The sequence below is a fragment of the Embiotoca jacksoni genome, unplaced genomic scaffold (genome assembly GCF_022577435.1).
Source record: "Embiotoca jacksoni isolate LCO1_2020_lvr unplaced genomic scaffold, fEmbJac1.0.p SCAF_11, whole genome shotgun sequence".
In the NCBI taxonomy this organism is placed as follows: Eukaryota; Metazoa; Chordata; class Actinopteri; family Embiotocidae; genus Embiotoca; species Embiotoca jacksoni.
Genome location: NW_027185241.1, coordinates 11686488 through 11703475, shown reverse-complemented (window position 1 = coordinate 11703475; position 16988 = coordinate 11686488). Strand labels below are relative to the sequence as shown.

General features: G+C 40.8%; 1 protein-coding gene across 2 annotated transcripts in view; it reads right to left on the bottom strand.

Annotated features, from left to right (window-relative positions):
- cdkal1 (CDK5 regulatory subunit associated protein 1-like 1) overlaps positions 1-16538 on the bottom strand; it is a 223034-nt gene extending 206496 nt beyond the window's left edge. For both annotated transcript variants that reach the window (XM_069143201.1, XM_069143202.1), the window contains exons 1-3: positions 16412-16538; positions 15060-15223; positions 13174-13286 (exon numbers count right to left, since the gene is read on the bottom strand). In XM_069143201.1, coding sequence (XP_068999302.1) covers positions 13174-13286; positions 15060-15220 — 274 coding nt within the window. In that variant the 5' untranslated portion in view covers positions 15221-15223; positions 16412-16538. The remainder of the gene's footprint in view (positions 1-13173; positions 13287-15059; positions 15224-16411) is intronic.
- Between the last annotated feature and the right edge of the window lie 450 nt (positions 16539-16988).

The window sequence follows — 16988 nt, the reverse complement described above, 5'->3', positions numbered from 1 at the left end:
CTCAATCCTGCTGTTTCCAGACCCGTTTTTTGTTTGAACAGGAAAATTGCTGTATTTAAGAAAATCTGATTCATGAGAAATTACAATGGACATCTCAATGGATAATCCTGTGGAACTGTTGGAAGCCTTTGACATCCATGCGTGTGCGTCTGCTTGCGTACACATACGTCCTTGCTTGCATGTGTGTCTCCATGCATCCGTGAATGAATACATTAGATAGGTGGGGCGGACATAAAGCCAAATCCCAGAGAAGATGCCTTCTAATTAATAAATCATTTCAAAATGGAACAATTTAAAAATGTTTTCCAGTGTAAATAATTGATGTCTTTGTCCATAGTCTGTGTTAATGGGTATGACTCCTCCCCGAGACAAAAATAAACAAGAAATAATAGGACAAAAGGCAGAAAAAGCTGCAGTAAAAATACAAATAACAAGTAAAAAACAGTAACGAGGACAATGATAGAGAGCAGGGTTGTGGGGGCGACACACACACACACACACACACACACACACACACACACACACACACACACACACCCCTCTCCATCTAACAGATTCCATTGAAAACAGATGGCATCAAAATGATCTGATGTCCTGTCACTGTCTTTTTATATGCTAATCCAGCTCCTGCACACATCTGAGTCTCTTTAATCAGATATCAGGTCAGAGAAACTAAATCAAGCTGAGACAATCATGCTGCCAGCATATTACAATGCACTGAGACAGGTAGTCACACGACAACGTATCAACGCACTTAATGTCACTAGACTCAGGCAAAGTATGGAGTTAACATAAAGGGGCGACGTTGCTTTCAGCACTTTAGGTGACTGATAAATTGGAAAGGAGCATCACAGCTGAATGTTCAGCAACATGACAAACGTTCCTTGTATAATATTCACTTATTTATCATCATTTGCCAGCAGTCATGATGTCACTCAAACAGCATTGTCACAGCAGGAGCCCTGTTGTTTTCTATCTCCGCTCAGTTCCTCTGCTGCATTGAACTAAGAATTCAACACTTCTCCTGCTTCAAAGTAAATCTAAGATAGTGACGGGTGTGGTGGCTTTTATTGTATGGCTACCTCCAAGACAGCGACAGTACCACAAAACTAATGTTACCAAAAACGGAAATCTTGAAGTTGACCTGCATTAATCAGTTTCCCCTGTTGCAACCCACAGATCTGATGGAGGCTGCAGTCAGCGGGGACCGGGCAAGTTAAAAACACTGAGCCTCGTTTCCAACCAGACCACCCTCTGTCCACCCCACCACCGTAACCTCAGTGGCTGATTCCCAGCAGCCTGCTCTGAGGGGAAACAGACATCCACGCCAGGGTGTCCTCAGAGGCCAGTGCGAGGTCCCCGTCCAGGGACACCTGGCCCAACTTACAATCTTAACCTCAGCGCAGTGTGGCGGCTTCGCTCTGCTCAGCCTAAGCCTTGGAAATATATATATATATCATATATCATATAGAGAGCTAAATTTAAAGACTAGGGGTCTCCAACCGATGATTCAACTTATCAACTCAAGTGAACTCATAAGATGAAGAAGATACAGAGGTTTGATTAACAGTTCTGGAAAACGTCACGGTTCAAACATGTGGAATTGCAACCAGTGAGGACAAATGGATGGTTCCTTCTGCCAAAGTCCTATGGACATGCAGAAGCGCTGAGTAAATAAACAGGAATGTAAATACTTATCCTCTGTTAAAACTGAGGGCAGATATGTGTGGGCTGATAATTCACTAATCTAACCCCCCAACGTAACACCTTGAACTTGCGATCAAATTCGGCCTATTTCTTCAAGGCCACCCAGTCTTGCTCACTTCCTTTTACTTTCCAATGTATAAAGTCCAAGAAAAGATGAAACAAGCATTCACATTATGTCATTTATAAACTCAGAGTATCTCAGGCTGAAAATGAAATTCAGAAATACAGGCTTGTCATAATAGTCCTGGTCAACCATTGATCAACTGCCAAAGATAATGAGAGGAGTTCAGACACATTCCAACCACAAATGTAAAATAAGTTAAACACACACACACACACACACACACACACACACACACACACACACACACACACACACACACACACACACACACAGCAGGAGCCTTCTGAGGACAGTTTTATCAAGTTCAGCCATGGAAACCACACACGGACATACACACTCACACACAGAGCAATCATCAGATCAGATCTCAAAAGGCAGTGTCTGTCTGAAAGATTAGAAGAGCCATCTGTCTGCCATGTGGAAATCATCGGATTATCAATAAACTTCACACACCTCTGTATATGTATGCATCTGTGTGCGTGTATGTTTGATCCAGCAACTGAGAGTGAAAAGCAAAGGAGTGAGAAAGAAACAGAGACTAAGAGTAACCGTAAAAATAAACAGATTTCCCTCTGGTTGGTTGACCTTTAGGTTTATCTCAAAGCCTTTCAGCTGATGTATTCTGCCGTTATGCTCTCTAGACTGGAACTACAAAATCAGACTATTAGAAGTTATTACCGTCCTAATATTTCAGCATTGTCTTATTTATTTAGTGCTGCCCAAATACCGCAAAAAAAAACACATTTTAAAGACCGAACACAATCTCAGGACGGGTGATGATTTATGAATAAAAAAATATATATATAAAATTGTATTTCCCTTGGGATTATCGGCACCTGCTGGAAATGGGTTACTACTGCCAGAACGTGGCTGTAACGCACCTAAAAGCTGTTTGCCAACAGCCATTTAACAACAAAAGGAGAAGAACATGTCGGTGAAACAGGCGCGGTGCTCCGAGATGTACAAACAGGAGAAACATGCAAAACACTACTGCCATCAAAAGTTCTGTGGGGAATTTCTTTAAAAGAATAAAAAATATACAAAGATGACGTGCAGTGCCAGGTAAAGCTCGCATATCATAAGCCTACCACAGCTTTTTACAGTCATTTGAGAGCCGACGGTCCGTCCACAGAAAAACAATCCGTGTCTAGCTTTATCAGCAGAAGACGGGACGTTTGACGTTAAGACATGCAGAACAAACAACGTCCTTCATCTTCAAACTTTGATGGCATTTGTGGAGCCAGTTCTCCCTCTGTAAATGTGGGAGTGTGTGTGTTTAGTGGTGGTGGTGATGATGGTGTATCCAAATAACAGTTGAATAGTTTCCAGCAAATATTGAATAGTATTTTTGCTTGAAAAGCCCATTCCTAACACAATCGTTCCCCTTCCAACCCAGACAGCCGTACACAGATGACCAGGAAATTACTTGTGGCCACACTTGATGCTTAATCAATACATACCTATCGATCTCTTCCCTGGCTAAACATTACTTGTATTTAGTCTGCTTACTTTGCCCCATATAGATCTATACTGCTAATGTAACCACAGGAAGAGAGGAGAGAAGGTTGAAGAGGAGTCTCAAAGAGAGGAAAGCACTAAGAAGTTGAGTGAAACATTAGAGATTGAAACAGTTCAAGCTCAATTATTACTTGTCTACTCCCTGCCTTGCACAATGGACAGCAGACAAGCTATTAAGCTTATATCCCGTGGATGACCACACACAGTTACTCGTATTCATTCACAATTTCTCTCAAGCAAGGTCCTGCCACGGCACCCAGTTAAGTCATCTTTTCTGCTTGGCGATCAAGGTTACTTTGTCCGATGATGATTCAAATTAAACCCACTGCTCAAATCATCCGCGGCTTTTAAATCCACTTTATCTAATATCTGTGCTCTCACATGGAAATCTAGCACAGAGCTGATTCATTTATATGTATGAAGAAGAGATCAAACAGAGACACATGTAGAATTAATTTATTACAGCGGACAGAAGTGCACACACAAGCACACTCACACTCCATGTCTTGGAGCATTATAATACTTGTGAGGGCCTTCAGAACTATTCTCTTATTCATTTGTTCACGTTGCTGCCTGGTCGTCACAACACTCAAATTCATGCACTACACAAACACTCATGCAGACACTTTTTGCTCTCCACTCATAGGTAGACAGTGCTTTCATTGCAGCAGGTGGCCTCGCATGAACATCCACACACAACGATACAGGTCAACCCCGCTTTCCATTTCAGCAGGTGGTCAGTGAGTAATGGCACTGATGGCTGAACATTGGACGCTCAGACAGAAAGAAGGGGTTATCTTCCAAAACAACACCAAAGGGCCGAAGTGCAGCAGGGGGTGGGGGGAGAGACCTCAAAGGGGGGGCCTTGCAAAGTCATTTACTTCATGTCCTTGAACGCCCAACTCTTGATTTCTTTGCTTTTTATCCATATGTCAGCCACACTCTTCATCCACCCACACCAACAGCCTGGCATGCCACATTAATTACAAATGTCTTTCAAGCTTTCATTTCCTCTTCATGGGGGAAATTACATTTGTTTTCCTTGGCGAGTCAAGATGACAGGCAAAACAAAGAGGAGAAGGACAAATTAGAAGTGAGAAAGACTTTAAAAAAAATTCTCGTTCAGCATGTAAAATATGAGACAAGCTAATTATTCAAAAACAGAGAAAGCAACAATGAGTTGTCAAATGTCAATGAATATAGATCATCTCGCTTTGGTCCTTTTAGCTTTGCTGCCAAGGAGTTTGACACAAACTTGAACTGTTTGTCCTCCAAGAAAAGAAAGCTAAGTGAGTCCCTGACATCGCGCCGCTGAACAAACGAAGACATGTAATTGTATGAAAATAACGCCATTTTTAAATTAGGACAGTTTGTGCTGTCAAGTTACGTGAATAAAACTCAATTTGTCCTTTGGTGAAACGAATGAACACATTGTTAGCTCCGTCTTATCACAGTAACTCTCAATGCAACTTTAGAGCTCTGGGTTAAAAGGGAATTGATTAAAACAACAACAACTAAAAGATGTTGCTTAACAGTAAACTGAGACATCAGTTGAGAAATTCTCCACCATTATGTCATATGCCGTCATATGTGTATTAATCGGTCCTGGACACTTTGGTTGGTAGACTGCACACAGTACCAGACCCAATGCCAATCTGTTCCAACAGAAGTATATCTCCACAAGCTTTTCTAGTCAGGTGGAGGCTGGATGGAGCCATGTTTGGTTTGTAAACGCCCACACTGTCCTGACAGGTGGTCTAATCCAGCAAAATGAAACCAGTGTTGATGGACTACAGGTGTTTAAGGGCTTTTAAAGCATGTCACCAATACATATTTTGATATCAAAAACAGTCTAAGTAATCGTAAATCAACTGGTCACTGTTGCTTGAAGAACAATTGCAGAAAAGCAATAACTTGTTTGGTTTGAAAGAACAGCTTACTGTTCGTCATAGTAACAACACGTTTTCCTGCTTGGAAGGTTTTCAGGAGCTGAGAAGTTGGACAAGGAGTGTCGAATCAGAGAAATCAATGGAGAGCTCTGACTCGGCAAGCAGATCTCAAAGAAATGCAGATACATCTCAGCCCTCAACACAGTCTGAGCTAAACAAAACTGATAAGGCTGTTCATTCAAGGTTTATTAGACAGGTTCTGCCTGCTTTCATTTCATGTGTTCCACTTTGCTGGGACTGAGATTCAACTGAGAAGAAGAGGTGTGTATTTGGAAGCACAGTGCATATGTAGGGCTCAGAGTTATACCTTTAAAGACAATGAGCAAAAAAGAAAGTTGTCAATGTTTACCAAAATGGCAAATGATTATTATAAAGCATTCATATACAATAATTACCAATAACTATTTTGCTTAACATTAAACTAGTACAAAAAACAGAATGAGGTATTTAACATTAGATCAATTACATATTAGCTATTATATATTAGGTGTTGTGTCATATGGATCCTGTTTCATTCACAAAACGTTCAGGCATGAAAGTTTCCCAACGAACAGACATATTTTTGTTCATATTGATGTATCTGTAAAGACAGGGGCGATAGAGAGTGGGTTACATACACCTAACTGGGAGCTTCCCAACATATCCACAGGCACACGGCGTTACCCACTGAGCAGCTCCAGTTGAGACGTTTGGGGGTTAAATGCCTTGTTAACTGGCATCTGATGCAACTTGTTGAAGGGGAGGTGTGGGGGTGGGTGGGGTTGACTCCTTCAATTGTCCTATGCTGTGTGGGGGTGGTGGTCTGAGATTTTAGCTGCCAGTCATTCACCTTTATTTTTTAGAATTAGGCCACCTTTGATGGCAGAAAGCATCATCTCCCTGCTTTGATTTCAGGCTCAACACTTTGGATGTGAGCAAAACTGTGATTCATCAAAACTGTGCTTCACCCCTCATCCCCTTTCCAGACAACCTCCTTTGCTCTTCGTCTCTTGGTCCCTCCCTGCCTCTCTCCCCAATGCCTTCCCTTTGGTTCCTGCCTCATGCCATTACTCATTTTCCCTCCATGATATTCCCATTATATCCCTTCAGGGTATTCGCAATCCCAGTGGAATGCAGGCAGTGTTCCTGGGATAACAGGGGGTTCACTGGCTGGCTGGGTACTGAAGGGAATAGGGAATACACTTCCTCTATAGGGAAGTAGCAAAGGAAACTCCTCTATAGCTTCTCCAATCATTTATCTTTTGCTCTCTTTATCAGAGAAATGCAACAGCAAGTGAACAAATGACTGAACGGAGGGAAGAGTGGAGCAGCAATTCTTGCTTCCATTCTTCTTCCTCTCCTACCTTTGAGGTTTGCGCCAACGAGGATGAGATATCACTGGCCTTCGGGGAATGAATTTGTACTGTTTTTTTGTTATTACTCAAAATAAGGAGTTAGAAGTGGAATTGCCTGTAATTCTCTTTCCTTGCTCCGAAATCTCACATATGGGAAGGGATGCCTGTAACAATGGAGGGTTGTATCCTTACAGAAATGAGGGAAGAATCATTTTCCCTCTTAAAAGGCACAGACACAGGTTGTGTTGTTTTAATAGCATCTGTTTACTTACTTGTTTATTAGTCAATTAGTAACCTGTAACAATGGAGGGTCGTATCCTTACAGAAATGAGGGAAGAATAATTTTCCCTCTTAAAAGGGAAAACAGGTTGTGTTGTTTTAATAGCATCTGTTTACTTACTTGTTTATTAGTCAATTAGTAACTAATGTTGGTTTTTTTAAATAAGCCAAAAAAAAACATTAAGGGGGACACGAGTGAATCCCTTTGGAGTGACCTTGTGCTTTTCAACTCCCATGACAAGTTCACGCAGCAAAGGTTGTTCTCATCAGGTCGGTTTGTGATGCTATCAGAATTCCTCCTCAGAGTAATCAATGGATGAGACTGAGCGGTGATCCCCTCTTCCCTCAGCCTATGCTGCTTTTCCTTCTCCTCCTCTATCCACAGCTCCCCCGAGGGACCGTTAAGGCAGAAATGGCCGGGGTCCTTAATCCCATGGCTTCAAAGTGGTTACTGGGTGCTGCCTACACATGGGTCACCTTGTAGGATCACCAAAACGCACACGTGCATGCACACACACAAACACACAGGGCTCGGGATCACTCTAATCTCCAGGTCTCTAAATGGTTACACCTCGCTGCCTGGTCTCATGGGGTGCTTTTTGTAGGATTTTAGACAAATTCAAAGCCGTGGAAACAGCGTGTCTGTTCGTGTCTGCGCAAGAGATGGAAAACAGATATTCCATTATCGTTTTAACAGTTAATGCCACACGTACATGACACAAAAATGACATAATTACAGCCACACAACTAATCAGACAGTGAAGCATTCATGAAGCGATGAAAATGTCTTTAATTCTGGAAAATGAATTCTTCGGTTGAGTTTTGTTTGTATATTTAGTTTATTTTCTGGCATCTAATTTTCTCACAACTATGTCATGGTTTATTTATATCCAAATCTGTTGCTGCCAACTGCTATTACATATTCACTTAACGTCCTTTTGCGACAGACTCATTTCCTCCTTCCTCACATCTCTCCTGTCCTCCCTAATTGCTCAACCTTCTCCTCTCCAACTATCCATCTCCCTACTCCCCGTTTCTACAGATGTGCCAGATTCTAGTTCCTTTTTCCTCGCAGTGCATCACCCTCAAAGGTTCGCCTTCCTACTTCCAACCGTCACTTTGGCTAATTTTGCATCCGTTTCTTTGGGCTGTAACCTTCATCCCAGCCCCCTCCGCCCTTCCCCACTGACTCTTCCTCCTCTCTTTCCTTACACTGCTTTCGCCTTCATTCTTTCACACTCTCCGTCTCTAAATCAGCAGAGCAAGACAGCCTGATACACACAGTTACACCGCGCTGGACCGACAGTGAGCGTGCAGAGTCTTTCTCAGGCGTACAGACACCACCAGAGACGTCTAATCTTGCAGAATGATGACTGTAGAAAACGGAAGCGTCTCTCACACACGGTCCCTGTACAATACCAATTCCCACCACGTCTGCAACTGTGTGTGCGAGAGGAGCAAATGTGTGTGTGAGCCGGCTGCGTGCGCCAATGTGTGTGTACATGCAAGAGGTGGAGTCAGACACAACATTGTAAGTTTTCATTGGCCATAATGTTGCGGCGTGTAATGTTGCGTAGCGCGCATCCAGCCAATCGGAAGATCCCCACACACTCCGTTTTATGAATGAGATGGCACGTATGCGAGGTACGCACGCTCGGAGTGAGAATACTCTACAGTGATGTAATACAATCACAGAGCAGAAGCAGCGCTGGAAACACGAATGCAGTACGAGCTCAATCAGAACAGTTTTTAGACATTTCAGCCGAAACACATTAACACTGCCTTTTAGAGGGACTGAGCTCCTGATTAATTTCAAAAATGATGCAAAAGTAAATGTTAATTATGCTGCAAGTCAGTAAAATATCCATATCAAATTTACAAATATGGTTTTCTTCAGCTGCAGTTGAACAAGCACACAGCATTAAGTGCTTCAGCTCAAAGAGAAACAAAATGCATTTATAAATAAAAGCATAATATATTCCATACAACAGGATACATCCAGATGTTGTTTTTTTTTCAAAGTAAATGATGCCTTTCATATCATAGTAATTATCTAAAAAGGCATAGTGAAATGACATTGTATGCAACATCCCTTAAAACACCTGTAATACCTGCTGATCAATTAAGTCCTCGTATCATCTTATCAAAACAGCTCACACCCTTACTCTGAAACCCAAATCCTCCAACCGTCTGTGTCCAAACCAGGAACTGAGAACGCCTCATTTGGCTGACACTGTCTACCAGGGAGTAATTTTGCCTAACCGGTATGTAAAATCATAACTGAAGTGCTGTGTGTGCGGCTGGCTGGCAGGGAAGAGATTGGGAGGGGAGGAGACCAGCCAAAAACAATCAAAATATCCTGGTGTGACTTTCCATGAAGGGTGTGTGTGTGCATGTGTGTGTGCTCGTGTGCGCGCGTACATGCCTTTCTATGAAGTCACTATTTGGCACATTGCTCTGCTGCTAAAATACGTTCATTTGTGACAGTGTACGATCACAGGTAAACAGTGCCCTCTTTGGTTGTGTAGTGGAACTGCAACTGGGGACAAGTCAGGGTGAACAAGTTCATGCAGTAAAACAAGTGTCAAGACAATGAAAGCAGAGGGAAATAACACAGGCTGCATTCACTGATGTAAAACACAACAAGAGAAAGTTCCAATATAAATGAAACAAGTTAAACAAAAGAATCACAATAAGTTAAACATTTTATGTGAAACAATATTCATATTAGATATTACATAAAAAGTATTGTATGTTGGAGCCAAGATGCTCTCCAGCTAAAAGATGAGGAGTGGCACCTCTTATCTAAACAAAGTCGCCAATTTTCTGAACCTGAAGACACTCAGCGGCACACATTCAGCGTTGACCTACTAGACTCTTGTTATGTAAACATCATCTCTCAAAGCACTACGTTACATAGGTTCAGGTTAACTATGGTATAAATTGAGAGTTGGCTTAATTTTTCATCTTTCACAAGATCATGTGTAGCCTGTAAGAATTTAAAGTAACACATTTTAAAACTATGAATGGGAACACAGTATGTTTTTTCAGAAGGATGACCTCATCCTGATATTGCGGGATGTTTTCTGTACACAAAAAGCTCCTCCATGGGCCAAGGCTGCCACCTATAGGCCGACACAAGAAGTGCTACTACGCCTCACACCAGGTGATGTCATAGTTTAAGAAAGAAAGAGTTAGTAATGGGGATGAAAGAGCGACAGGGGAGGGCAGGGGGTGTGAAAGAGAGAAAACAGGCAGGAAGGATGAGAAGGCAGAGGAGGTGATGTCATGTTTTCCGAGCAGTGGAAGCTGTCTTTGTCCGGGCTTCTTTCATTAAACTTCGCCGAACGACACCGTGGATTTGAACACTACCGAGATAGCAGCCTGCTATTCATGCGATATGATTTCGTACCGTTTTTTTGGAAATGGAAAGAATATTCTGACTCATAAATGATGATGTCCGTCGTCTTCAATCCAGACAACTAGTACACACTGCACCATCGAGGAGTCCATTTCGGTGCTGCTCATTCCAGACTATTCCACTCTGTCTCATACACTCCCTACAATTTCATGCCACAGTCAAAACAATCCCCACCTGTACCAAGTGTAATCTCCCCTGATTTTGGCCATGACAGTCAATTTCTCCTTCCAACAATCTCAGTGAAATACAATGACTGAGTGACGGTATTAGCTCAGACAGAGGGGGAGATGATGATGGAGGAGGAAAAAGTCAGAAAAAGATAGAGAGCCAAACGAGGGGGGTGGAAGATAGATAAAAAGCAGAGGTGTGGAGGACAGAAACCAAACTAATCCCTCAGCTTTAGCAGAGAGACACTGACCTTTACAGTACTTTGTTGACAGAGGAGTGAGATAGAAAAAAAGACAACAAGACTAAAGGAGAAAGTAAGACAGAGTCAGCATTCAGAGGCTCTATCAGTAAAAGGTAAAGGCATCTTTAGGCTACATCATGGGGTAAAAAAAAACATATTTACTAAAGTGGTAAACGACAGAGGGTTGTTCTTTTACCAAGTTGTTACATGTAGGACATGCTACGACCAAAACATGAATACATGTGAAGACACTTCACTTAATCAGAGCCCGACTGGTACATCAGTCAGCCGAATTTATCAGCCAATTTTGGATATATTGTAATTGGCATATGTGTTGTGTGATATGTGCTGGTATGATTTCACAGATCATAATGCAGAAAAAGGTGCTTGGGTTAAATTGGAAATTGTTCTATTTTTGTTTTTTTATAGTTACTTATAACTATTAAATTCCCAAATATATGTGTATATATATATATATATATATACATATACATATATGTATATATATATAGTACAAAATATCTGATGCAATATCAGTATCGACATCAGCCCCAAAAACCCAGAATCCTTCAGTCTATACAATCTATAATCTTAATATTTGCCAGCAGCGGTCATTAAGCTCCAATAATACCTCATCTGTCAAGAGACAGAATCATTATCTGAGTTGCATAAGATCGTTGTCCTCTTTTATAACCACCAATCAAACATGAGTACACCCTCTTGCAAATGTATCTAGTCATGCAAAATATATGAAAATAGCAGCAGAAAGAGAGACTAAAACAACCTTCGTTTGACCTTTAGGAGTCTCCACATGACCTCTTACTCTGTTTTAGTGTTTTTCTTTCTCACAAACAAAGTGATCTGTTTGATGTTGAAGAATAATGTTATCTATAGCCAAACAGAATACAATAACTTGTTATTCCTTTCACACAGGATTGTATAACTGTCTCAAATGTTAAGTCAAAAGGTGTTGTGAAATTTTTTTTTATAAGCACAGGTGCTTCTATTGAGCTATAATCTAATAAAATTAAAATGCTGTAACAGCTGCTGAACACTTTCTGGAACTACTATCATTATGTGCTGAGTGCAAGATCCTACCTTTAATGAGAGGAGGGGACAGAAACAAACCGTATCCAGAGATCAGAAGAATCTAATATCCAGAACAGCAAGTTTTAACCTTATTACCTGAGAGTGTATTACATTACAACATCGTGCATCCATATCTGCTGATGACCGAAAGACAACCAGAGAAGCAATGTGTGCTGTAATCCCATTCTGAGACAGACAGATATTTATTGTACAAAAGTCAAAGTGGGAACAGAAAACAATTCTCGCAGCACATTTTTTTCACAGCACTCACTTTCGATTGCAGCTATCAAGTCAAAATAGATCTATGGTGAGACAATTAACACACCAACTATCAGGCCTCAGCAGATGCTTGAACACAGGATCTGCTCCCCAGTCAAGGGGCAAGTGAGAGACGACAAAGTGAAGAGAGTGTGAGGGATATACATGTTATGACAGAGAGGAGCTCATTGGACAGAGAAAACCGTAAAACAAAGAAAGGTGAGAGATCAAGAGGTCTAAACTACCAGATGAGGGGAAGAAAAACTGTTGGCCCATGTTCAGAAGCAAACTGTGCCTTCTGTGCGTGTTTGTTAGTGAGTGGGTACATCTGCATTTTTGAAGTGTGTGATTAATGTCCTTCTATGGCTGCGGAGACCGCATGGAGAGAGAAACGCCTAAGGGGTTCACTCCCTCTTCCTCATCTGTCTCGGTCGGTCTGTACCCCCCCCCCCCCCCCCCCCACCCCCACCCCCGCATGCACACAAACACACACAATGAATCCCTCAGAGAAGACTTCTGGTAATCTAGAACACAATATGTCTAGCCTCCATGCAAAAGACATGCAAAACTCAGAATGAAAGGTATCACTCAATATAGTTTGTTTAACAATCTGTAATCTGACACCTGTGAGGTCCTGTGTATCTTCTTTTGAACTATTGATGTAATAAAGACAATGACCATTTATAAACAACGGACGCACGAGGGTTGACCCCAAACATGGTCAAAATCCTCAATACATTTGCTTAGATGACATTCATTAGGGTAGGACACCATCTGGGAAGTTCAATTCAGGGAATAAACAAAGTCCCCAACTGAAATAATATAGGTAAAGCTTAATTACACAGCAAGACCGCCCCCTTGTGTTCAATAATAATATTGAAATCAGTTGTGTACACATAAATAGTGACATATTTTTTGCCATTTCACCTGTTTGTTCATGTTCTTATCTTACATCCATCAGTCTAAAATCCATTCATCCTTCTATCCAAGTATTATTCTATTAGTGTTGTCATTTAGGCTATTTTGCTGACAGACCTTCTGTCAACAGACTCAATACAAAGCACCACAATCAAACAGTCTCTTACCAGTCATCCTGTAGCCGCTGGCAGCAAGTTGTCCGGCCATGTATTCTCCATCTGAGTTGTTATGACTGCAGCCCCACGTTTTCATCCAGATCCTTTGGGTTCCCGGAATCAAACTAAAATTGAGGACAATTAAATGTGTTTGTCACAAAACATATTGAAAAGCTAAGATCAATACCTAAACCTAATGTTACAACATGAATCCCTTATAAAACTGATGAACTGATAACGACTTATCAACTTTAGCCTCATCTATTGCCCAAGTTTAGCAGGACAGCTTTTACACGTAAGCTGTTTGATTTACGCTGATGGCAAAGCTTTCAACCAAACAAGCAGGTCGAGAATGTTGGGTTTGAGGCCACTTCCAAACAGGCACTCGTGGTGTTTTTGTGGTGTATAGGCCAAGCGGACAAATCACAGTTTTTGTGACATGCACTATGCTATAGGGAATTATTTTTTTTGCTGTTGAACTGTCATCATGCCTAAATTTGATGAGCTCTAAATGGCCTTCAGAAACAAGGTTGTAGATACAAATGAGTCTGTTAAGGGATTTAAAAAGAATCTCAAAATTATTTTAATTGAGTCATTCCACTTTAACAAAAATCCAATACCAGTGGTGTCGATTTCAAACAACTACAATTTTGTTAGACTGTTCGCTCTAGCAAATTCAGCCTAAGAGCACACTGAGCAAAACAAAACAAAAAAAAAAACAACAAAAAAAAAAAAGATGTCTTAAGAACCCCAAATTTCATCACAGGGCCGGCAGGTAACTGTTGCAACTGTCGGAGTGAAAAGGCATCTTTGATCAGAAAGAGATTGCACAAATTTGACCCGCATGGGGGGCGTGCCAGTAAAATGCCATTATTGTCCAAAAAGAACATTGAAGCAAAACTACAGTTTGCCAATGAACATAGTGGAAAGGCCAGGCCTTTTGGCATAATTTGCTCTGGATAGAAAAATAAAAGAGAGAAAATGGTCTGTACTTGTATAGTGCTTTATCACCTTTTGGTCTCAAAGCGCTTTAACATGGTTTTCCCATTCACACACTAATGAGACAGATCACCATGCAGGGTGCTGCCATCAGGAGAGCATTCACACACTGATGGTACACCATCGGGAGCAACTTGGGGTTCGGTGTCTTGCTTGGGGATGCTTGGGCATGTGGATGGGAGGAGCTGGGGATTGAACCACCAACCTTCTGATTGGTGTTCAACCCACTCTACCGTCTGAGCCACAGTCTCCCTGAGTAGTTGGCCACAGTACGAGTACAAGACAGCTTTTCAGGAGAAAAACCTCAAAGCAGCTGTGAACTATTGTTGTGGAAATGTTATGGCTTGAGGTTGTTTTGCTGCCTCTGTGACAGGGCCGCTTGCAGTCATTGATTCATCTATAAATTGTGCATCATATCAAACGACGCTGAATGTGAGCCCATCTGTTCAAAAGTTGAACCAGAAGTAAACTTTTCAACAGAATAATGATCCTATAAACGAGATCAAATCGACCAACGAATGGCTCAAAAAGAAGAGGTGGTTATAAAATGGCCAAGTCCAGACAAAAAAAACAGATTTGAACCCAACTGAAATGTTGAGGGAGAATTTGAAAATGAAAACCCTCAAATGTTTTACAAGTGAATGAATTTTGCCTGGAGACTAGTTGACTAGCCTACAAGAAATAATTTCTGCTAAAGGGAGCAATACCAGCTTCTGGGGCAAATGGTGTAGTTGCTTCTTCCAAAGAAGAACATTACACCTATTGATGTTTGTTGAACAAATTATTGAAAAAGCTCATTTATCTTGTGGCATTCATGTGCATCATCTTTATCTGTAAACCAACAATTTCCATATTGTATGATCACATGACTGCACTACTATATGGAACACTTGACATACCTGTCAGCTTGGAGCTCCTCATTGTTCAGAAGCTCTTTCTTCCTCCTGGACCGCGGAATGATACTCTTTCTGACGGACTGTCTTTCATAAGGAGTCGGGTCACTAGAAGACACCATGTCCTCAATGTCTTCAATCAGAGAGTCACAGGCGGACGGCATCATGGTCTGAAAGACAGGAACTCGATCAGTGCAGCATTACTTTGGAGATGCTCTGATTTATACCTGTAAAGTAGTGCAGACCCTGATTATCAAATACACAGACTGGAAATGACTTTTTGACACCCACATATTTTTCACTGTTATTACGGAAAGCACAGTGATGTTTAAAAAAAAAAAAAAAAGCACTTCAAAATTACAAAAGCAAAAACAATTGCATTCAAAAATCGCCTCGTGTACACTGTCACATCCTTCCTGTCCAAACTCAGGGTAAATAGATAGTAGCGTATGCATAATATGATATGTTCACTGAATATCTGAAGGCGAGCACGAACGTGAAGCGCATAAGGTCAAATGACACAATATTGACATCATTTTAAAAGTGCAACACATATTACACTGTGGATGAAACTGTTACTATTTCAACAACCTCAGCTTTTTTTTTTTTTTTTTAGTATGGCTGTCTCTTATTCAGTTTAACTGGGACAACAAAGCTGTTTCTGTTGATGATTTGATTCAACCTGCAAAAGTTTGTGACCCTGCAAATCCCTTAAGTCGGTGCTTTCTTTAACAGCACACAAATACCTCTGAATTCCTTCACTATTTGCTAAAAGAGCGTTTGGACATATATATATATTTATTTATTTATTTTTTAAACACGCTTTATGGTGGTGATGTCAACTCCGTTTTAATGGCGTTTCGTTTTGAATATCCTGACATGTTGAGAGGACTCAAAATCAGTAAATATGATGTCGTCGTGCTGATGAGTTTAAGTAAAGTATCAGTCTACCTGAAAGTTACCCGTAATGTTGCTCTATACATTAACTTGCATGTAAAGCTGCACAATTATAAATAGCAGCTGTGATTACATAAATTAAATGTTTATTCCAATCATGATAATGACGTTGAAGTTATTTTACCCCTTCCGAGCCAAGGTTGTCCTATTTTTTTTTTTTTACCTATAACCTAATAACATGCAGCCGTTCGGGAATTAACGTCGACTGATAAAAAAAAAAAAATTTAAAAAAAAAACGAGAAACACTTGTGGAAAATGTTTGAGATATCAAGCAACCTGGAATAACATCAGCGAGCTAGCGAGCTAGCCGTTAGCTTAGCTAGCCACATTAGCGATCCTCTACCCACGTGCCTCTTATTCTGGACAGACGAAACCGTCAAGATACAACACAAGTCTCCCACCTGAGTCAAAATGTGGTTATAGTTCAGATAAACTCGAATCCCGAGGAAATTATGTTTTACAAGTCGAAATAAATGACTATTTACACCGTCAAAACAATCGTGACAACTCTCAAGCCGCCATACTTGTCCGTCGTTACGAAAAGCAAAGAGGGACAAACTTTACAAATCGCATTTTGATCAAATGCGGGTGGATATACGTCACTTCCCTTCCAGCAGGACAGGCAGAGCTAAAAAAAAAAAATAGTTGTTCCAGTTCTTACTCTCCACAGCAGTGCGAATTAATCCAAGTGGGAAAAGAAATAGTCAGCAAGGGAAATACTTTGTTTGACGTGAAAGTACTGCATGAAAAATCCTTCTTTAGTAAAAGTACAGAAGTAATAGCTACAACATTTAAATAAGTATTAAAGTAAAAAAAAATAGCGATGTGGTCACACTTATTTATATATTATTATAAATGATATAATTAGTAATTGTTAAACTGAAGCAACAGTGTGTAAGCATCATGCTACTGTTGTTGCTGCTGGAGATGGAGCTGGTTTGAACTACTTTATAAATATAGTTTCGTAAACAGCGACAG